The sequence below is a fragment of the Trichoplusia ni genome, chromosome 1 (genome assembly GCF_003590095.1).
Source record: "Trichoplusia ni isolate ovarian cell line Hi5 chromosome 1, tn1, whole genome shotgun sequence".
Classification (NCBI taxonomy): domain Eukaryota; kingdom Metazoa; phylum Arthropoda; class Insecta; order Lepidoptera; family Noctuidae; genus Trichoplusia; species Trichoplusia ni.
Window position 1 is genome coordinate 6,580,167 of NC_039478.1, and position 24,703 is coordinate 6,604,869.

Consider the following 24,703-nt stretch of genomic DNA (forward strand, 5'->3'; position numbering starts at 1 on the left):
TTAATATTAACGCGCTCAAGATATCTATTTGTTTTTAGGTACTGTGTGGTTTTGGCAACACCATATATACAAGTATATAGCTAAATCTGTACATATATGACGTAAAGGGGATTACCAGCAGACGGCCACGGCATTGTCTTACATTATATTGTCCTCGTTGGTCAAAGGACTAGCGAGGCAGGCTGTAACGGTGCATTGAAATTGAGGACCAAATAGGCTGCAAACTGCTCAACTAAATGTTAAGCTGCTTTTAGTATTAATAAGTCGTCGTATTTGTCTTTGTGTATTTGTGCATGTGACCTGATTGTTTGTAAAACCTCCTCGTATAAAGAATTATTCCTTAGTGCCGTTATTGTTGTGAATAAACTTGGATGTCTTAGCATATGATAAAAGTACCAGTAGGTAATTATCTGACATCAAGAATAAGGCCTCTTTTCAGTTAGAGAAAAGATGGGCGAGCACTATGCTTGCTTCCATGAAGTTTTAATTCAGATGACCTGGACATTTTTACATAATGTAAGATTTGGAAGCGAATCTATGTGAATGTATTGGTTTTCGACAAAAGACGTGATTTTGACGTGTCAGTTGACGAACGCTGACAACGCTCATATCATTTAAGCATTGTCAGCGTTATTCTTCCAAGAAATGAAACTTGTCAGTTTTCCTTTACCAATTGTCAGTGTCTAAGAATAATGACTACATGTTCAATTAGTACATGTATCTTCGAAAAAGAAAGTGACATTGGTAATTGATTGTATACTAACTTGCGAACACGTAAATGCGAATCCGTTTATTGAACCATGACTCTACTACATATTACATTGTATTGAGTAAACTATATTTTTTTAAATAACTTTCGTGTAGCTGTTTCATGCTTGTATGGTAAAAGGGTTTGTACATGTGTTTAGGCGAAATTACGACTCCTGTTGGGGTGAAACTAGACGTGCGCTGGATCGCCCGACTAGTTTCAATCATTCATGCACTAACGCGACGGCGCATGAGTACGTAACGATTCCGGTTGAGTCCCGAAACTAGTCGATCAATCTAGATAAAAAATACGTGTGAGTAAACCGTTGCATCATATACGTCGATGTGTGCTGTGTATAGAATAGAAGTTTAAAGTCGGTATTACCTTCAAATAATGCAGAAAATAGGCCTTGCGTTTATCAATATTGTCCTATCTTTAGCATGTTTAGTATTCGAAGTTTCTTTGAATTATTTACAAGTTTGCAATAATACTTTTTCGCCGAATTGGTTTCTGCGTTTCATCGCTCAATCCTAAATTGTTGAAGTCGCAGTGTAAATTATACTAAACCTTTCCATTTAATCATTGATACTTCGTGTTAAGAAATCGTCAGACTTACCTCAACAATAAACTAAACATCCCTAAAATATCTTCGATGTTAATTCGATTAACCTAATCGATTATTCTCATGCTATCGAGTAAATTTTAATAAATCAATTCTAGTATTCGTGCCAAGTTATTGTTCGCAAATTATGTGAGAAACATTATTAGTGTAAACCCACGTGAACAATGCACAAATATTTACATTGAATAGAACTCGAATGGGAATTTAAGCTTTTTATTTTAATAGTAAGTGTCTTCAGTCTTTGTATAATGAACGGACTTTAAAAAAATAAACTGGTAAAGAAGTAAAGAAAGACAATCGCATTTATTCAGCGAAAGTTTGAAACTTGCTAAAAATATTAATGGAAATTATTCCGACGAACTATTAATACTTTTTAAGTTTAACCGTTTGTTTGATAGGAAGTTAGATATAGATAATTATAATCAAAATAAAAACTTTCGCCAAATTTTACACACGAACTTGAAATCGCTAAAAAAATCTATTCCATATTTTGAATTCAAATTTCATGGTGATCACCAACAATAAGTAAATGTTGTTTTTTTATATTCTAAATTTAATTCGATTTTGTTTTTTTTATTCTAGTATTTTATAAGGCGTCCTTTGAATGCATGTATGAGGCATTAAATGACCACGCTTGAGTCATTTGTGGTTATCGAAGCCATATTTTGAAAGGGTTGGGTTGTTGAGTGTCAGGGTCAAGTTATAGATCCCAAAGTAGATACAAAACGTATGAGTCAGTGACTCAATATGCAATTTTAGGCTTAACATTTTTTTTATGTACAATAATGAGAAAAAATAGGATATGCATTTGGTTTAAACACTGATTAATTCTAGTAAAAATCCCCAAGGTTTCCTGTAACCACTAACAAAATTTAAATAAGCGGAAATTTTTCAACAAAGCATTATTATGCCGTTAAATATACCTACTTCGGATTAGCTTAATTTTATGATTCAGAGTATTAAATATGGAGAATAATTATAATACATTAACTATTTTTAAATCTTACACAATGCCATGGCTTAAATAAAGTATCCAATTTTACATTAAAAATAAATATTGCGAACTCAAAACAATGGGGATTGTGATTATTATTAATTCAACGATGGTAAACAATGGTCTCGAAAAGTACTCAAATGTTATTGGCCATTCGAAGCGTACGTATTATTTTTAAAATTACATTGTATTCGATTTAATTTTAAATGTCGAAGGTAAATGTGAGAAGTATTTTAAAAAAAGTTATAAAATCGAATGCTTTTTATTACAGTGATTGTTAAGTTGACAATAGTTTAAATTAGTAATTTAAATTGAATACTTATTAACTCCTCCTTAAATCATATAATGATTTTTAATGTAAATAAAAATGTAATATATTTTATAATAAATGATGTCAATGTCAAAATTTTATTCCTATAAAATTGTAAATTTGAATGCATTTTACATTTAACAACGGCGAATCTCGTAAGCCTTTCCGATGGAAATCGGAAAACTAGATTTTCTTCTTGCCACATCGAAGTACATGTAAGCTGAATACATCTGAACATAGACTGCTATGGATATTCCCAACATGCTTATCGCGTTGCCAACGCCACTGCTAAGTATAAAAGTATCCGCGGGAAATTCTTCCAAGAATTTTAGACATCTGTAAAGAAATTTCAGTGTATTACGTTCCCGTGTTATTGAATCTCGTATGCATGTTTTCTTCACTTCACTAGACAAGGTTTCAAAGGGATATTTTTGTTGGACGTTTTGAATTTGTCTTTGTTTGTGTCGTTCAGGATTGTGGAGCATTTGGGTTTTATAAGATGTTGCTTTATTTGTACCTACCTACGACAAAAATATTTTCAGAAAAAAAGTTATTGTGGTTAAGTATTATTTTTAAATTTTACGATTTTAATCATCAAATTGCTGACTATAGACCGTTGACAAATGCGTGAAATCCATCTACAGACAACATCTAACTTGTAGTAAACGCTCTATAAACAAAACTCAAATAAATCAATAAATAATTTAACAGTTACGTCCACGTTTACACGCATCGCATAAATAACGCAAGTCTTTCATTTCACGTGAATGAGGCCGATTAATTCAGTGTCAATATACTAATCAGGGCAGTAACTGCCAATCATACTTCTATAATAGCGCTAAACCGCTGCACTAATGAGCGATTGATATGTTTTGTGTGACTTTTGATGATTTATTTTTTAATTGGTGTGCGTACCTATACTATGCAGCCTGTATTCTATTTACTGTAACGAGTGATTCACAAAGAAGGTTTTCATTTATTAAAAATAATGTAGCTAGGAATCACAAAATAAAAAAAAGGTTTGGGATTCTTTTTTTAAATATGGAAGCAAGTTGAGGAGAAAAATCAATTTTATAAGTAAAGGATTACAAAATAGAGAGGTTTGGGATTCCTTTTTTTAAATATGGCATGCTCATATGCAAGTTGAGCAGAAAAAAAAACAAATTTATTAGTAATGGATGATGAATTGTTTACAAAAGATGAATTATTAAGATTTCCTCATGTTGTTAAAATGTCATTTATTGTTTACAAGCTTTTATCTTAGAACAAATTATGACACATTATGATATCAACATGACCCACTAGCATTTACGATTTCTCTAATGTTTTAACTATCTGTATGCTGTAATACAACAATTTCATTTGTATATTTTGAGTCATGACTCAATAATGACTCACGAAGTTTCCCTTTCGTTAAATCGGTCTGATCGTCCGGTTTTGATGTAAAACTAAGTGATCTTTGTGGTTCGAGAGAAACTTTGATCCTTATTGCCTAATCGATAAGGAACGTTGTTTTAATCGATTTGCCTATTTTGAACAGACGTACCAATCTGGCTTTGTCACGATCTTAGGTTCAAGTCCCAAAGATGAAATCTAAAGTTTTTATTTCGGCTAGGTTCAAAAATATCATTGTTACGGGATAGAACCGACAACCAATCAGTCTTGGATAAAAAATATAGAGATGAGAAAAGAACAAGTTCCTACAGAATTAACTAAATTTTCATCTAAATTTTTCTCAGTTTCATGAAGATGATATTTCAGATTTTGTCTCTCAATCAAAGGTTATTGACTCAAAACAAACCAAACCCAATCAATACACACAGTAAGAGGCACGAATCTAATATAGCAGTAAATACGTGTTAACAAGACCGGAGGCTCGAGGGACAGGTAAAGTCTGCCTCAGTCACGGCTGACTCATAGGTGTCTCATTGTATCATTGCCAAGAGACCTAACAAATCAATCTTCACTCTCTAATCTCCACCTTACACTTATCACAAAGCCATAAAGCTCGAATTCGCGTGATCTTCATTTATCTTACGACTTGTAATTTGGTAACCACGTAACAGTCTTGCAGTCTGAATAAATCGGCGCACGATGGTGTAATAGCCTGAGACAGTGCGTTGTTTGCAAATAGAATATGCAATGAGACTTTGCAATAGTTTTTCTGTTGGTATTTTCTAAGCACGTTATAATAGGCTTCCTTATATTTGAAAGATTGCCGGACTGAAATATTGTTTCCCTAATTAGATTTTGTGTATTCTCGTCACGTAGACGTTGCAGTTTAGATTCATCCGTTGACTGTTATCAACTGAACGGTGTTTTGTTGAAAGTTACCTTTTTTGAGATGTGATATATTGTTAGTGTTATTTTTAAGTACGGAGTTCAGATTCTGTGCTCGTATATGAATGATATTCTTCAATAATTGATCTAAAAATCCTTCCTAAACCGGTATTTTTTTCAAGTTTTCTTACCCATCGAAAGGTACCCTATCAAGTGGAGCTCGATGACTAAGTCTGCAAGTCTGTTACCAGGTCATCAGTTATCTGCAAGACTGTTGTTAGGTATTCTCATGATCTGAGCTAGCCAGATGAATTTTCAACGACTGTTTTTCTGCTACAAAAAAAAAATAGCATGGAAGTTGAGCAATGGCAACTAAACCTGTAGAATTGTGTTTGGGAATTTGATTTTTTCTAGCCTATTAGTAAAAAACTCGCACTTGCCTGCTTTTTATTCATTAATCACAACTTCTTGATATTTTCTTAGAATCATTTTATATATATTAACAGTTATATTAAGAGCGACGTCCAAATAAACAGTGAAGTTCTTGTTAGCTCTTGAAATTTAAAACATCTGCTTTACGTTGTCTGGTATCAGCGAGCGATAATCCTCTTCTAAGAAAATATTCTATAAATTTTAACATATTATTATGGCCGTCAATGAAACATGTGTTATACACACCTGTTTACATAAAATATCTGTCTGTATGTTTGTTATCAACGTGTCTGTCGAAGCCTGTATTATTAGTATATACCTAAGTTCTTATACCGGTATAAGTACGTACCTATAGTATGTACATAGCTACAGATCATAAAAATAAGTATTATGTCATCTATATATAATTTGTTGTTTGTGTACTACGGTAAGAATGTTCCCTCATTTATAGAGGTACGAAGCAAATTTGACAATATTTTTTGTAAGATAACCAAAGACTTCGACTCCGCTCTCATCTACAACCGCCTAGATACCCTATTTAAGTATGTACTATGGGCTAGTATTTATATATTATGATACATATTGTTCCTAACATATTTCCATATCATCTTGACACCAATCGAATAACTTGACTCGGTCGGCAGCCGTCAATTTTCAATTGTATTTTTTACGCTGAAGAAATTTCAATAAATCAAAGTCTTTTATAATTGGCCCTGTACAGGATAGTACCAACATTTCCCAATACAATAGCGATTAGGTTAATAGGTAATGATATAATAACGTTAAAATAATGTAGACACGCGAAGTTGGCTTTTTGACGTTTCCTTGTAAAGTCAGTTACGTTTCGTCTTTATAATGTGCGAACGTGTTTCCACGAGTAATTAGTCACCATTGTTTATTTTATAGTTATGGATAAACAGGACGTTCTGGTACAAAATGTAAGTTGATTTTCATGTATTTCAAGTGACTTTAAGTTTTGAAGTCGTTTTTTAGTTGTGACACAATTCTAGCACATTCTTTAATGTATATGCGAATATTTTTATGATAAACTATACCTATGTGAGTTCGACACATATGGGGTCGTCTATATACAATACAAAGATATATATTACTAGCTGACCCAGCAAACGTTGTTTTGTAATAATTTATTTCTAGTTGTATGTATTTTTAATGCCACATTATAAAAAAATAAAAACAAACGATTTCTACCAAAAACTAAAAAAAAATTTTTTTGTGTGAGCAACCCTTATCACTTAGGGGTATGAAAAATAGATGTTAGCCGATTCTCAGACTTACTGAATACGCATATAGAATTTGGTAAAAATCGGTAAAGCCGTTTCGTAGGAGTACAGTAACTAACATCGTGACACGGAAATTTTATATTTTGGAAGATTTGCCAGTATTATAAGCCCGAAAAATGCCGCGAAACGAAAACGGCACGGGTCCGAAGATTTTAACATTAGTTCGGTTCGTTTCAAGTCGATTTTAAGTTAGATTATACGAAGCTACTGTTATTGTACTAGAAAAACCGATATTGACCGATACCTATGTTCCTGAGTGTTTGCGTCCATCCAAGTGATTGTAGACTTATCTCGATATGTAAACGCTTGCAAGTCGCAATACATATTCTATAGGAACAAATATAAACAACATATATTTATGTGTAACAATAGACATGTCAAATAACAATAGACCTTCCTTTTATTGAGATAAGGTAGTTATTCCTTCACAATTAATATTCTTGCGTGGAATATTGTCTGTTTTTCGTTAATAAATATTTTGAGGGAATTATTATTATAATTATACTTAAAATAGTAACATGACTATTGCTTAGAACTGTGCCCAGTGAGTGTATTAAATATGTTTTTGTTTTAAAAAACACTTTTAGTAACGTTGACTTTCTTATCACGAACATACCTAGAATACAAAGCGTAGTTGATCATCAGTGTTCGGTTTCTAAGAACAAAATCAATTTAATTTATCGTCAAGTCATCTCTCGATCATCACGATTTTAACCTTAAGACTTACAAACAACCACAATACATTATGATTTCACATTCTATTTCCCAATTTTCGTTTGTATCAATCCACCTCCGAGAAACCTTCGAAAATGCAACTTTCCCTCGACTTCCCAATTTAAGGAACATGTAGGGCATTTATATCTGGAAACTGCATTTAACCGATCGATTAGACGTGTCTCGACTGAACTTAAAATAGTCGGCATGACCCAGAGAAGTTGCGAGGACTTATATCCGGCGAGAAAAACTTGAGCTAGACTCTACACGCCGAGAAAGTTCAGCCGCATTATAAATTAGTTGAACAATTCTTGTAAGGCTTTTATTTAATATTATGGCTTTTTATTTTTGCTGAACAAAGTTAAGGATATTATTTTCTGCGGCGGTTTTCTTCTTTACATGCAGTTTTTTTGTTGTTGGTGATTTTGAATGTACATTTTTAACACACCTTTTATATACAGTCAACTTGGACAAAGGATTTAATATTATAGTCAACAACAACAATATATAAAAACAGCAAATTACCTTAATAGATTTCATATCGTATAGCATCTTAATGCAATAAAAAACGGATAGAAATTTCTCCTTTTCATGGGCTGCAGTCATCCCAAAATTATGATACAGAAACGGTCTTACATTCAACCCATCCAGGAACTATAATATTTACGCAATATATCCTTTGACTAAAACACATTTATAACCAAACTCTAAACCGGATCCTATTAGCCATGATTATTGCACACACTTCCTCACTGCTAGTAACATAACAAGAAGACTTCGTTCAGCATTGTAATTTTCTTATCAGACAAATCGTAATCGTAAAACGTGTCTGTATTTTGAAATCGACTTTCCATCTATAACTTTCCACTACACTGGCGAGTTGTGCGAAATCGATCTTGATAATAGTATAATGATGTTTTGCATAATTTGCTTCGTAGAGAAAGCTGTGTTCTTTTGTTTAAAAAGACAGTATTACTGGATTCAGTTTTATCGCTGTCAAAATGATCCAGTAATTCATCTTTGGTAAAGAGAAAAAGAAGCGCTCCGGTAGTCTTCTTAGTTTCAAGTTGTATGACTTAAACCCTGGTTGAAGGCATAGAATAGGGATATGCCAGTGTGGTATATATCTTAATTGAACTAGCTACCTTGTCCATACTGGTGCTGCGGAATCGCTGACTTCTGATTTGTACGGATCCTCTACGAGCAAGAATTTAGCTTTTCACCTAGCATTTAGAAACAACGGTTTCGTAAATAATTAAGGTTCATCTTTTCGTCTTTCCACGGTACCTGAAGCTTAGGTATCTTATATCTTTAGTCTCGCCTTTTCACCAACAGAATTATTTTTGGACATCACGATTTACCACAATCTTTATTATTTGCGCCGTTATCCCTGTAAAAATTAATGGCTGTCAGAAAAATACCTCGATTAAATTCAAAAGTGTCGCTACAGATTGAAACGTGACTTTCAACACTTTCTGTATCGCTTCAAGTTTTTACAATGATCTGATTGTTGGATATTCCGAGAAATGTCTTTGAACAGAGTGACGGTCAATGAACGATGGCTGTCATCACTACATGCAATCTGTGATCATTCAACCACGTATTACGTAAGCGAGTCTTAAGTAATTGTCAGCATTCATAACTGATTTGAGAGAAAAAATTAATCATTGATCTTTTTTTTAATGGTTCATGTTCAATCTAGTGTCCAAGTTCTAAAGCCACCCCATAGGCCTCAAACGTGGCTTAAATAACCTTGAAATTCTCAGGTGTGCTGGTTTCTTCAAGATGCTATCGCCGTGAAAATTATTAGAAATATTCAATAGGTACATCATCATCATCCACAGCCTTTGTCTTCATAGTGTTGGGCATAGGCCGTCCCATTCTCATGCCTATGTCGACGGTATAGGTACATAAGGACATACAAATCTAAAAAGGATTTTTGACATAAAATTCGGGAAATTTTCTAGATAAAACGAGTTACAAAGTCAAGAGGCAATTCCATACATTTAATCAGGATATTCAAATGCATAATAGGATTAAAACGTTGTAAATCAAGTCACAGATGGGTGAACATGAATGACGTGTCCGCTCAGTTTCCAATCCAACTCTATTTATTACATATCACATGGCCATTCAGAGCCATTCAAACAGAATCATTTAGTAAATTACCTTTTTAGGGATCCTTTACCAAAGGGTATAAACAGGACCCTATCACTTAGCGTCGTTGTCCGTCCCTCTATCAACAGACTATTAAAACATAAAATAAAAATGATTGATAGTCCGCAGCTGGTCATCAATTTGAAGGGTAACATATTTTGCTTTAGGTTATAGGCGAAAATAGTTGAACGGAACCTTCAGTCTCCCGAATCAGACTCACAATTTACTAGTTTTATTTGATCACCTCGTTACGTAGATAATGCATTAAATTGTGTTTCATACGCTGGCGCTTTTAATTTGTAAACATCCATTGAATTTGACCGTACTTTATAAATTAAATGTAACTATTACCGCAATTAGATCTGATGATGTCTTTGCCCAATATAGAGACGTAAACTAAGAATACAAGTAATAAAAAAAACGTTTAAAATCTCCTCTAACGCAACACGTAATAGAAAAAACCTAATAAAGAAAAGGAAAGTTCAAACCTCTTCTCTCCTGAATAAAACATGAACTGCAGTCAAGTCTAAAAACAGCTCACTTATTCCTTTCTCATTGACTCGCACAAGTTTCTAATGTAAAGGAGTTTATGTGGCTTTCCATCAATGTAACGCGTATGTAACAAGACTGTAAGAACGTTCGACCGTTGTCTTGTGGCAATTACGTCGTTATTTGCGGTCGCTCAAGTGTGGCCGCGGCCTAAGTTACGACTTACTTTCTCAACGTGCAACTGGACGAATTTGTAATTTTGTTTTGTAATTTTTAGAATTATATAATTTGGGTTTTATGGGGAAGAAATTATAGTTGCGTTTACGTTGAATGTATGATTCGGTTAGAACGTAAGCAACAATTTTGTTATGTACTTTTAAGTTCGGATCTAATTTTGGGGATCTTACTTGCCAAGAGATGATCTTTTGTTTTCGAAAGTGAAAATTATTTCAAATACTATTTTAAACTCTTACTACTAAACTCTTTACTTATATATTAAACTTTCGTACCTATGTTAAAGTAGACCTAATTAACCATTATATTAATTGACTTAATTACTAAATGACAATATTTATTTTTAATAAAGCTTGTGAATAGTTTTCAGACCAGTGGTATATTAATTAATCACGGTTCCGTAGTCTGATTGGAATAACATCGCGGCTAAGGGTTCTCATTCAAGTAGATAGCAATTAGTACCTGCTTGCATTTAGCTTACTATTTTTAGCATGATACTGAAAATTTTACCTTTGTGGTGATTAAAAAAGAGCCAAAAAACTGATTTATTTCAATCTCAAATATAACTATTTTATTTAGTTCCTTAGAATTCCGTAAATCTTCTTTCTACAGTCAAAATACTTAAAACATCTAATGAATAGAAATACTTATCAAAATTAAAGTTACAACTCGCACCAACAAATGCTCCAGAGAAGTGCAAAAAATAAATTATGTTTCATTTCGTTTCAGTTTTTCACTAGTAAATGTACAGTTCGCTGGGATTGCACCGACCTTAATGAATGCTCTCGTGTGCCTACATTCCCTGCCTTTACCTCTACTGAACGTTTTTCGCCCTCTTACTTTCGCTACGTTGCCAGTAATTAAACCTAGAAATATTTCACAACAACCGCAAGAACGACGCACAGCAGACTCATAGCTAAATATCGCTCTTTAAAATTTTGTTGTCATTGTCAAGTAGTCATCCACCTAAGTATCATTCTTCAATGCGGCTGTAAATTCTCCATAAAATGAGGTTTTATGTCGCAGCCATTCCTCTAGGAATATACAAACTTTAACGGGTGATCATTTATGTATACAACTTGAACGGTTTCAATGAAAACTTTTTGGGAGTTATGAACGCTTGGTACCAACTAACTTTCGCAGTACGTCGAAATTAAAAATACCCCGTAAACATTTTTTGATTCATATTTTGCAGTAGGTACTTGGTAGGTTTATGTATGTATGCATGTTGACTTAAAAAGGCACCATAACTTCCTCCGTGGTTTCCAAGATACGAAGATAAGAGGATTTTCCCACAAATCCCTGGTATTTGATTCGCAACTACTAAAGTTCTTATCTAACGACAGTTCGGATGTAAGTCGGCTTATTGTAAAACCAGTAAAGAATTTTCCTATTTGCCGTAGTCAGGTGCACTCGCCGTGAAAATGGGATTTCATTTTTCAAGCGACCGTTGCCGGCCTTTTATAGTATGTTCTAGGTTATAAAACATATGCGAGAATGGGTTTACCTGTCCCGGAAATAATACAAAGATGTAATAGACCTGAAGGTCTAGAAAATGTTCTATCTAGAAAACGATTATAAAAAAAAACAATTAAGGGAATGATATCTTTTGGTTTACTAGTGACATGATTTTTACGTTTATTATGCTGCAGCATTAGCGTTTGCGAAATTATATCTGGTCTTATTTAACAGGCCACTGTGCGCGACGTGTCCCGGGTTCGATTTTCTGTGATTTTGCGCAAAGGAAACCTAGAACCGACACAATGATTAATTTTCTTTTTGCGGGAGGAGTTGAAAAAAAGAAACGTCACTAGTATCTCAATATAAAATGTGTAATTTTTGACAGAATATTCTTCATCTGAGTCCTTGCCAAACCGTTTTCAACCAACATTCCTCCAATTTATCAAAAGACTAATTTGTTCTTGTCATTGTAAAAAATCTCGCGTTATTTTCGTTCCATTAACTAATGAGCTTCGTAGAATAGAGAAACAAATTCTATTTTATTTTCTTGTTCGTTTATCGTTAGATCTACGAATTGGTTTGCACGGTCTTAAATGAATGCAACTACGTCCGCTTTAGTTTCATGCTTATCAATGTTCACGCCACCTTTCGCATGTACCTGTTTCATTATGCTCGTAAACTTATTCGTTGCTACGTTTCTAACTCTTTACATTAAGTTCAGAGTTTAATTTGAGTAATTACTGCGGTTATATTCTCGTCTTGGAACTTGAGTTTTAATTTTATATACTTTCTGATTTCTGTTCTTTCTTCAACTGCAGGAAAACCTTTTGGGTCTATAGTATTTGCATATAAAGCTGCTATAGAAAACATTAACACTGCAACCTGGTCTATTCAATTATTCCATTTGACACGTTCATTGTCATCGGATTTGGCAGTCGCATGCCGTTTGATATCACTCGGCTTATGGCTTCAATTGTTTATACTGCGCGTAAAAGGACTCCAAGCGCCATTCGGTCTGCCTCGATAGTGTCGTAACACTAACTGGCTAATAAATAGTCTCAGCTGTCTTCACCTATTCATCTTTGTGAAGACATACAACTTTCACTGATACATCATCTTCATTGCAAACGCCTGTTATTCAACCTCGTTTATAATTGTCTTCATTATTTGCCTTTTCTTTTATGCTAATTATAAAATCATATCGGATTTTCTCATTCTATTTTCGTTTGAAAGTAATCTTTTTCTCCATTAAGATCAAAGGGTCTTCAGATGTTATCATTGTAATTGGAAGTCCCGTTTTCATGGTTTTCAGAAAGATGAGCCTTAGATACGTCCGCCGGGTGCGATTTTAATGTCAATCGATAGCATCTTTTATCTACACGCTTTATTTCGAAAACAGAAATAAAATATACATTGATAAGTAAACGAAAATAAATCTCATCTTTGGAGGTATAAAAACTCAAACTAGTCCAATCAACAAATAAAATAATCAAAACAAACCAGGATTAATTAAAATTATGTACTTACCTTCTCAAAGGTCTAAGAAATTCTATGTAAGTACCTCTAATGGCGCCAATAGAGACTAATAATGATAATGAATTCAGTGTTAATAACAGAAAGCTAAACACCGCGTCCCTTATCGCATTACAACAAACATACGACAACACAGATGATAATGCATATTATGTTGACGTTCCACTTATCAAGCTGTCTTCAAAGAAATTAATGCATTGGGGCACGTATCGTTTATTGTGTTTCGTAATGCATTATTTAATTGTCGTGTATAAATGTCAACATAACGCTTATCATGTGACAATAAAAACTTATCACTATGCAGGTCATATCGGAGGAGTACGATACGGTAGAGTTCACATAAATTATACCCACTAGCATCGTAAGATCATAAGAAAGTTTTAAGTAATTAGGTGTGTAAGATTCAAAGTTCCAACACCTAACTTGAAAGACGCGATCCCAATCTTTGCTCTTAGCTCGTTCCATTTATCAAAATAATAAATTAAGAAAGACTCCCGAGTCCAGATTGCAGGATCGATAACGCTAGGGAACTTTCATTTATCGGAGTAAAGTATCTAAGTTATAAGTAATGTAATACTGCAGGTGTATTCCCATCGGCTTACCTCCGTTCTTCCACAGTTTCTGGTCATAAAATATGATTTTCTAATTTCACTGGTGAAAATTGCTTCGTAAAACTTGCCCTGCACCTGCGGGCTTCAATGTTAAACTTTCCAAAGCATTCTAAATCTATTTTACCGTCATACAAGTTTTTGAACGAGTTCCAAATATACCTTTCGTATTTCCGATATTTATTGTCCTATTTTAGACTTGCATAACAGTATATTTACTGAACGACTAGGAGAGTTATGTAAGAAGTTCGTGAAGGTCGAAAAATATTCGAATATTTTTAGTAGCAGTGACATTAGGTATATATTTTCGTTATTAATATTTATAACTTTTGTGTTGCCAGCACTCTGTTTCGTTTCAAGGATTTCAAATCCATGGAAAAATACAGTTTGCATAAACAATGCTTCCTGTTCATACAAACAAACATAATTATAATTATTATCCTTAACCACTTCCTTCGCTAGTAGGTATGGGCACAAAACTTTGAATACTATTGTTTACCAAGACCACCCATCCAGAAATTTTATTTCTCTTGTGTACGACTATAAATAAAGTTTTATAAATATTTTCTTGCTTATCTTCTGAAACAGTACTCGTATAGCGAGAATTTCGCGCTTTAGATATTTTATAGTGGCAATATCTCTTGAGATAAGCTACCTTACCTTCATATCTTCGATTTATTCATGTCCCCGCATAAATTTTTCTCCACAGAGATTCTCTGATTGTAGAGATTTATTAAAATAGGTGTATCAAAAAATACCATCTTTATAAAACGTTCCTGTTGAATGCACATCCAGCGAAATTTGCAAATTAAAAAGTTATCAATATAAGTGAAATTAAAAAGAAACGTTCATGCATAATTTATTACATTATTTAGTAAATGCTTGTCTATTAGCAGTAGTTAGCGCTGCCATTAGACAACATGCGACGGATTCTCTGAATACAATCTTGGCGTTGCAGGTTTCAGATTGTGTACGTCCGCGGTTTCAGTTTAATCTGGATAGGCCCGCTTATCGCCGCCTGTCTATTGGGCCTGAGATTAAAACGTTATTGTTGAGTCTCCTCGCCTATTATGCGCCCCTGGTACCGCTTAAATTCTTCACGCGCGATAACTCTTGAATATCTTTTTTCTGAGTCGCGCCATTCAGTTTGAATAATTTGTTTTTTATTGTAACATCGTTTATGTTTTCTTTTGTTTAGAATTTTATTAGCACACTAGTTCATAAGCAAGTTGTTTTTAGAACTCCTGAGAATTTTTCAATTTTATACCTAAGTTTAAAGTAAGAAAGAAAACATAATTTTGCGTGTTTCTAATAGGTTGTTCATTTTGTTACAGGTATTTTTTGACAGTCCAAACCCGGTAAGGAAAGCGGCAAGGAAAACTTGAAACGTGAAGCGTATTATCATAAAAGTCTTGTTGAATTTCAAACAGTCATTGAAATTCAAATAGTAGCCGAGCCGGGATGAAATCGTCACAGTTTTTCCGAATTGCTCGATATCTGGTTAAAATTCTTTTAGAACAACTTATAAAGAGCTAAACTTGAGCCGGCCGTGTTCCAGAACTTTCAAGTCGTTTTCAAAAGAAACTTGTAAGCGTTGCTCGTCATTTGTAACTTGAACGTCTCTTTATGTAGCTGTAACTCTACCTTCCAGATGTTTATTTATTTTAATCATTTTTAAAAGCCGTGATCGGCTTTGTGAAACATTTGAATGGCGTCCGGTTGTGCGACAGGCGCGCCTAGTAAAAAAACACGAAAAAAATATAATAACAAAAACCGCCGCTTTATGGGAAAGCGTTTCTTTCTGTTTGGCAACGTAACCGCTTTCTGTGCGCTTGGTGAAAAAAAAATCGCTATGCGCAGCGTTCTCTCATTCAGTGCCCGACGCTCCGCACTGCATTTTTCATTCGCAACCTGAAATCGTGCGCGGCATAAACATTATATTATCTGGCCCAGGCTTCGGACCAAGGCCACGGATTTTTTAGACTGCTACGGATGAACTTTGGCATATAGGCAAGGATTTTGCTGTACACCTATATTTAAGTACCTATTATATAAATGTAATAAAAATATCGTTTTCTCAACCTAATTGTTATTGATTTGCTTTAAAGGAAAAAAATAATCTTACTCATTTCAAAATACCCATTACCTGTGCTGGCTTCTGCAATTGACACTCACACTGTACATACCACGGCAAATAAAACCGATCATGTATGACACAATAATTAATAGCCAAACAAACCAATACCATAACCATCGATTCCTGTTTTTCACTCGAATATTTCGATTCACTTTGCTCCTCTGAACATCGGGTGTCGCGTCAAATGAAATGGGAAATAGCAATTTCATAGATATTTCATGGCGTATAGCTTTTACTACCGCATGATATACTATGCAATTTTCGTGAAGCCGTAAGAAAGATTGGTTTCAAACATGTTTTGATTGAACCCAGATACCATTTTTACCAAAGTGATCGCTATAATTAATCATTACGGATATCAGTTGGGTCCAGTTTTTGTTATGTAATATCTACATAAAATTGTTGTGTCGCGGTGTTTGTAGTTGTTGTAGTTGTAGTAGTGAAGCCTCCGAAATATTACCTATTTTCATGAAATTTTGCGTGATATTAGGTAGGTCTGAGAATCGGACAACATCTATCATTGCCATTCCCTGAGTGATTTTTCCATTTTTTTTCTGCTCCATGGCAATACAGCGTTTGCTGGGTCAGCTTATAAAAGAGTATACATAGCTGGTTCTAAAATAGAAGGCCAAAAATTAAAGTTATAGGCAAATAAATATCAAGGTCTGGCATTGTTTTGCCAAGCTTTTGTTATATTTTCTGGCACTGCAGCGCCGTTATACAATGTCCCAGAAACAGTTCCAATAGCCTCGATATTAGCTACCCTCAAAAGCTTTAATGTCACAGGTCACTGGCAGTATAACTAGGCCGTTAAATTTGCCTTCACTAAAAGTGTAATGGCTGACCTAAATTGTCTTATAAACCCATGGCTAGGTAATTGCACTATCATTCAGGCATTTCGCGTCCATTTGCTTAATTTCGGGCTATTACATTCTTTCATGATATTTTTTGAATGGAAACCTTCCAGCGTATAGACTTGCCGGTATGATAGTGCTGCAATTTGTTTTATAATAAGCTGCCTGCTAAATGAGAACACGCATTGTTGAAAGCTTTGCAAATATGAACTATTCAATTAATTTATAAAGCTTCCGAGTAGGATAGTTGTGCAGTTGTGTACTTGTTTACGCAAACTTATACAAGAACTAACGCAATTCACTATTGTGCAAAATGAATAACACCCTCTAGGCATATATTTGTTGAGTTATTATAAAACTACTTCGGGGCCTATCGCGCTCATTTCTAGTCTAGTTTAAAATTGGAATTTGAAAGCCCGAAGTTCGCTCGAGCCCGAAACTTAGAGTGCTCGATAACGTCGTCAATTAGTGCGTCGTGGCTCGACGTCGGGCACTCGAGCCCGCTAGAGCAAGTTTACTAGCTCGAATCTAGGGTTGAACCTCTTCATAAATCTTGTAGGTACTTGTATCTTTTTTACAAGTGCTGAGTATTTTTTTTCGTTTTATTTCATTTATAAAGTATCTTGTTGCGTGTGCCAAATACCTACTTGGTTAAGTGCACGTCTGTTTCCGATTTCACATGCGCAGTAAATGAATAGAGTTTAAAAAAAAATATTTTTTACCAATGTCGTAAAGGCTTAACCATTATTTCTAAAGACAAATACCCTTAACTTAAAATTCTGATTGCTACACCACTATGATTAATTGACGAAAATACTAATTAACTAATTACCAATCACACCTTTTAAAACGGGGTAAATCAAGTTAATTATACTTTGTTAATTACCTTAAATTACCCAACCCTACACATGTGCTTCACTTACAGACAAAATAATCTACGTGCTTAGTTAGACGGAACTCTAAATCTTAGTAATCGCTTGTAGTAATGAGACGACTGGGTTCCGTATGGGCAATTATAGTGCAATCCTCCCTTGCTCAATTGCATGGTGCAGACAAATTGTTCATTTCCTTGCTGTGTCCAATATTTACTGGTTACACTTTTTTATTTGACAACCCGATTTTAAATAGCCGTTAGGTAGCCGACCCCAACATAGTTGGGAAAAGGCTAGGCCAATGATGATGAATTAGGCTAATATAAAACAAAGAGCCTTTATTTGTAAGGTCAACGTTCGTCTCCCAAAAAATAATTTATGTAATTAGGCTCGTAGACAAATATAAGCCGTAATAAAGCCATTCAAAGTTAAACAAAAATAATTAATTAAGGTTTAACCTTTAAAAACGCGAACATTAAAAATGTACTAGACATCAACATTACATTTTGTTTGGGCGGGCGCGCGCCGCCTATGGTAGGGTCGATGACCCCGCTAATAACTTCCGTTTACCTGCAAACGCTAGTCGTTGGCCTAGACTTTAGGCTGAATGACAAAGAGGTTTTATGCAAGTAATTAAAAAGAAAGTCTGAGGTAACAACATAAAAACTTTTGTGCCGGCAGTTTGTAATGTTAAAATTGTTCTAGAAGTTTTTCTGAAATAAGTTGGTGTGAAATATTTAATGTTGTGGTAATATTTTGTCTCCGTGTTCAACTAACATGTCGCGTAGTATATTGTTACAGGAAAACCTCTTCAAATAAAAAAAAAAACTAAATTTTAATTGCACTCGGTATTAAAGAAAGCTTTTACAAATCACACAAAGAGATAATTTTAAAACAATTTAAAAGATCTAGCTGAATAGGCATACGATAAATAGACTAAGACATCACTAATAAACGGTAATCTTAACATTGCTTGCGTAGTGATCAATGCTCAAACATTTCCTATATGGAAAGATGCCTAGGCCCAGCAGTATTTAAGCTGACACGATTTCGTTACATTTAGCAAAACACGACCGAATTCATTCTAATTCACGTATCATATTCACAAAGGCCACTTATAATCCACAAAGATACTCGAATACAAAAGCGAAGCCAACCGCTATGTACGCCGGCGACTGTCTCTCACCTGTCAATAGAATTAGTTAACTGAAAGCTGAAACTTCAACTGTCATATTGTAGCCTTAAGACACAACGCAGTTTCTAAACAAAACAGAACTCTTTATAGAATTTTTATGTCAAAGAGTTTTTATGTCAAAGGATTATAACTTCTCTTGGAAACGCGATATAACCGACAGCGACGCGGGCAAAGCCGCGGGCGAAAAGCTAGTAAATAATAAGTCTCAGTAAAATTGAACTAAAAATAAAATAATAAGGTTTATTAAATGCTTTGCTAACCAATTCAACCGCTTACAGATACAAGAGATATGAGAAAGATGATATGGATTGGATTAAGCTATTAGTAAAAACGAAACCCAACAACTAGGGCTCTGCTGTCTGTCCATCCATGACCTGTCCATAGCTCGTTTCACAGTTTGGACTTTGAGAGATGATGACGTATTACAGTTGCTGCTATAACTACAAGTATGGAAATTATATTCTAGGTTTGGCAACAAATTGTTCGCTCGTAAATGTGAACAAGTTGTACCAAATTTATTTTTCGTTATACGGAATCCAGTGTAGTGAGTCGGACTTGCACTTAACCGGTTTTTGTGTGTGACGACGAAAAGATGACGTTTTTGCGACAGAATATTGAAGTCTTGATATATACAAAGGATAGCAAAAACTAAGACAGTTTGCTGCCTTTGTAATGTGAAGAAAGATGTCGTGATATTGTTGTAAATCTGTGTTTTCGCCGTAAAACTTTGTAACAATATTATCTAAAGGTTATTTCAGTAACAATAATCCGTGATAGATAGTTTAAGTTTTCTTTGTTATAGACATAGTTTCTAGTCGACTCTGAATCGAGTTTTATTTGTACTCGCTTTGATTTAGGATTGAAACGTAGGTAGAGTTACATGTAAATAAATGAGTAAGTAAAATTTTGAAAAATAAAACATCATTTTTGTGTTGAAATAACTAATTTTAAAAGTTTACGACACATGTAGGTAAAAGTAAAACGGCTGATTTTTATTAATGACGAAAAAAGTCTGCTCTAATTGTTATCATTAGTTTCTTTTCTATCTGCATTATCAATGCTAGAATGCAAAAATAGACCCAAACTAAAGGCGTGAACTGAAGCGTTAAAAAACTCAAGCCAAACTATTCTTTACAGTCTACTTAAATTTGTTATTCAGTGAATCAAAACACAACACCCGTATAATGAATCGGGCGTTTGATTGAATCCATTGTCGTAGTAAGACTAAGTTCAATTCGACCTAGATCCGACCGCAATACGATTCCAATACTTGCGCATCGCCGGGAGCGATGCAATGCAGATTATTTACTCCGTGTACACGCAATATTAGCTATTACAAGCTTTATATTAAAGGCTGGAATTGCATACTGTATTAGAGAGTTGGTTGTTGCCATAGTATGTTTACTGTACCTGGTAATTACTTCGTTAGGATTAGTTTTGTGATGACATGTTTATGGTAAACATGTTCCTCCATTCGATATATATTTGTATTACAATATAAAACCTTGCAATAGGCATTATCAGATTTATTTACATACAAGTTTATGCTCCCGGTTTCGCTCACCTGAATGCCGCTTTTAATATAACCCTCCTTTAATATCTAAGGCGGATAAAGTGGTATCCAAGATGTTAGTTCCTTTCATACAAACCTACGTTGATGTCGCTCGAGCTGATTGTCATGAACGGTAACAAACAGACACACGAACATACTTTCGGATAATTTCTATAGCTGCATCAAAAGTCAAAAGTCTTCGTTTTACCTTACAAAAAACAAAAACAGGTCGCGTAAAGAAAATTATGGGAAATTTTAAAGAAGGGCAGTAACTTATTTTACATGCATAATTATGAAACGCAAATGAATTTAGCGAATGGAAGCAATTTTCACACTCGTCATGAATAATAAATTATTCTCACGATATTGTGTCACGGTTTGTAAATTTGATTGCACGGACGATATTAACAATTTTTATTTTTCTTTGCAGTGAATTTTGTGAAGGAAACATGTTGTAGAGTCATTTCCGCGACTCCAACAGGTATAATCAGTAAAAAACTTAATTTTTTTTGTATGATTAATTAAGTTGTTACTCAAAGCGATTGGGCTGTTGCAATGCACTATATTTGAAGGGAAATATGATGATTGGCGTAACGATTCCCATTGAAATCCCCGTCACAAAAGTTTTCTCTGATATTTTTTTTTTAATATTTATTCGGAAAGCGAAGTATATGCGGTGCAGGCGTTAGATTGGATTTGAACAATTCACAATAGATTGATAGCAAATCTATTTGCTAGTCTTGTTTGGTACACACCGCGGAATTTTATCAATTGATTGATTCAACAAAAAAAGTTTCCGGCGTCCGCGTAGCTCTATTTTTTGTGGTGGATTGTCAATATTTGTTTGGATAGTACTGTAACGTGGTATGAATTTTATTTGAATAGGCACAGTTGCAATAAATTTGCGCACACTAACAAAATTATTACATGTAACTTTGTTAGTGCATACAATAGAGCTAATTTAAACTAAGAACTATTTATCGAGACATTGGCAACGTCAACATGCATTTTCCACATTTAAATCACTTCAACGACAATACAAAGAATAGCCATAAAGTAGAATTCGAATCTAGAACACCACTTTTATGGATATTTGGCAACGCCGCTACCGTCTCGTAACTTAAGATCAACAACCATAGATTTTAGTGATTGAATGGGATATAATTCTCTTCATTCTTGAACTAAGAACGTTTTATTTCATAATTTCGGAACTATTAATGTTTCGTTCTGATGGTGTTTGTTTGTGTCCCGATTGTCAGAATAGTGATTCGAACGCCCGCGTTTCTGGAGCGCGTGTAGTTGACACACTACCAATTTATTGGTCAATATTGCAGTTATTGGAAAATGAAACATACTTTTCTGACGTGATTAACTTACGTGAATAATGGCGTAATAGTAAAATGAATAATGAGATGCTAGGTTTTTATAATGCTTTCTTCTTCTGTTCAAGAAATTGACCTCCTTTTCGGAAATTTTAGGCGACAAGGTTTGGAAACGTGCCCAGTACCAAGTAATAAAAGCAATTCGTGAGGGATTATTGTCATATGCGCTCCGTTATACCACGAGAACATACGTAGTTACGTACACAAATGCGGTTACGCTTAAAATATTAGCCGTGGATAAATACACTACGGTACGAAGTTAAGCTGTGAAGTATAGCGTGGTTGCACAGTACGGAGGTAGGGCAGTCTCTAGAATATATTAAATTCCTTAGCTACTCGTAACTTATACGTGGCGCTTAGCGAACTGAGACGAATGTGCAAACCGTACTTGTTTGTTATGCTGTCATTACCCCGATTAAGTGACGTCATTAACTGTCCTTCAATCTATTCAACTGTCATCCGTGTCATTATAAGCGAGCGGTAGTCAGTATTCTATTTTTGAAATGACCATAAATCGATATTTTGACTGTTCCATTTTTGAATGTACACAGAAAACGAGCTTCGAATTTCAAATAATTATGGCCATGCCCGTAGATAATTGTCCTTTCTTCTTTCAAATTATTTTTAGTTTTTAATTGTCCTCCACTCTTGTTGAATTAATTATGGATAATTACAGCCGAGCTTTCTTAATTTGAATGAGACTTTATTGATAGAAATATCTTCTGAAACATTTTTATTCTGGCCGTTTTGAATTCCTCATGAGTCTGTATTTCTTACAATGTTTTTTTTTAATAAGACCAAACGTCGTTATATTTAGTCCTCAATATCTCTATACAAAACTTTTACACCTCGACAATATCATCGCCACTCACTTGTTGTACATAATTGCGTTCAGATTCTGCTTATAATGCGTTACTTGTCTACGCACGCATTTGCCGTGCTTATTATTTCGTAATTATGCGTTGATGTATTGTTGCCGTGTTTCTCCCGAGCTGTATACTCTTCGGACGGATTGTGCCGCATCATTTCTTGCTCGCTTTCTCTGACACACCCTGTTGTTCCGTTTACACGTTAAGCTACCATCCGTGTTGTCCATTATGGTAATATTCGATCGAAGAAGCAACAAAAAAGAGTTTGAGTTATGATAATAATTTACTGGATTTTCCTGTCTATAATTTCACAATTAGAGGGTTACCAATTCATTCCAATGTTCGTACTATACAATGTAATAGAAGAAGTTATTATTTAAATCTTTGAATTAAAAACGGAATGAAAAGAAGTATTTTACTGTATGATTTTTAACCCAAAATATTTTAAAGAAATAATGCCATAAAGCTCAAGTTACAAGTACAGTTTCACCCAGTATACAAGTTGTCCCATGAATCTTGACCGATTATTTAAACATTATTCCTTCACAAACAAAGCTTTTGGGCCAACAATGTGTGTCACATAACTGTAACTGTCGTGGACGACTTGTTAGCTTGAGGCAAGTTATCTCATTAACATTGTGACACTTTTGTACCTCATTTCAATAATAAAAGCCAATAACAGAATGTATGTTTTGTATTGAATAACATATTTATAATCTGTGCATCACATTCAACCTACTTAACAAAATTAAATGCCGAACTCGAGACGAAAACTAATTCTCGAAACAGTTGCAGGAATTCTATTTCGATGCAACAGAATTCGAATTTCGTACACACTATTCCATTTTAAAAACTTTTTAATTCTATTCCCGATATTTTCTCGGCGTTAATAAATGTTGTTTTGGTGAACTTGGCGTGTAGTGCTCACTGTGAAGGCGCTTTTAATTTCTTTAAAAAGTGAAATGTTTAATCCGAGGTTGTGTACCTGGCTTCATGTTGTTTGAATATGTGTAATGCAGATTTTATTTGGCACTCATTACAGTAGGTCTAGCTTCATAAGCTCATAATAGCATTCACGAGTAGCGCGGTGCATGCGAAATTAGCACTGCAGCATTTTTGTGGAGCACAATGATGCAATCCCAGAGCTCAGCAGTCGCTTTGTAAGGGAAATACTCTCATTCACGATTGTGAACTTTTTGAATAAAGCCATATTCGCTGGTAGACGTGTATGTCTGTGGAAGTGGTTCATTACGTGACGTTCGTTTTAATGATAATACATTCCTCTATTCCTGTTCTGTTTTCGCTTTGAAAATGACGTTGACGCGTCAGAGCTGTGCGAGCTGTCTGTGTCAATAATTGGAGAGTGGAGATAGCGAAACCAGTAGAAAACACTCAAATGTATGAAAATTTCGTTTCTATAGGTTAGTCACGTGACTTTGACATGTCATTTCCTTACAATTTAATCAACCTATCGGCGCTAACGATTGTCGAAATTTCGCTTGACTAAGGGAGGGAGAGTTGTATCGCTCACAATTCACAATAGCAGTAATCTATTATTCATATGTCAGTGTTCAGAACGCACGAGAAGTTACACAATGCAAAAATAACAAACGCATTCGCGGTACACACTTGCGTCACTGCAGTTATGTTTAACTACGTTGTAATTCTAATTTAAATTTCTACGTAATTTCGTACTGATAATGATTGTATTTTGAGTCATAGTTGACGGAACTATTTACAATATTGAAACGTATTCTTATTAGGTGAGATATTCTTATAAGTGTTTCTTCTCTGTATGGAAAGAGATCAGTACCTCGTTGTGGGATATTTATGAGTTGGTATTATTATTCATAAGACCAATTGTATTGTCATCATCATCATCACACAGCCTTTGTCCTCCCACTGCTGGGCATAGGCCTCCCCTTTCTCGTGCCAATTTCTACGGTCCTGCGCTAGCCT

The 24,703-nt window shown here is 34.5% G+C and overlaps 1 protein-coding gene across 9 annotated transcripts in view; it reads left to right on the forward strand.

Annotated features, from left to right (window-relative positions):
- Positions 1 to 24,703, forward strand: part of LOC113492131 (rap1 GTPase-activating protein 1) — a 276,804-nt gene that overhangs the window by 222,098 nt on the left and 30,003 nt on the right. Inside the window, exons 1-2 of one of the 9 annotated variants that reach the window (XM_026869524.1) lie at positions 5,779 to 6,324; positions 15,218 to 15,241. The exons of 7 other annotated variants lie outside the window; for them this stretch is intronic. In XM_026869524.1, coding sequence (XP_026725325.1) covers positions 6,295 to 6,324; positions 15,218 to 15,241 — 54 coding nt within the window. In that variant the 5' untranslated portion in view covers positions 5,779 to 6,294. Of the gene's footprint in view, positions 1 to 5,778; positions 6,325 to 15,217; positions 15,242 to 24,703 lie in introns of those variants that run through there. One more of the 9 variants, XM_026869508.1, reaches the window with a different exon arrangement.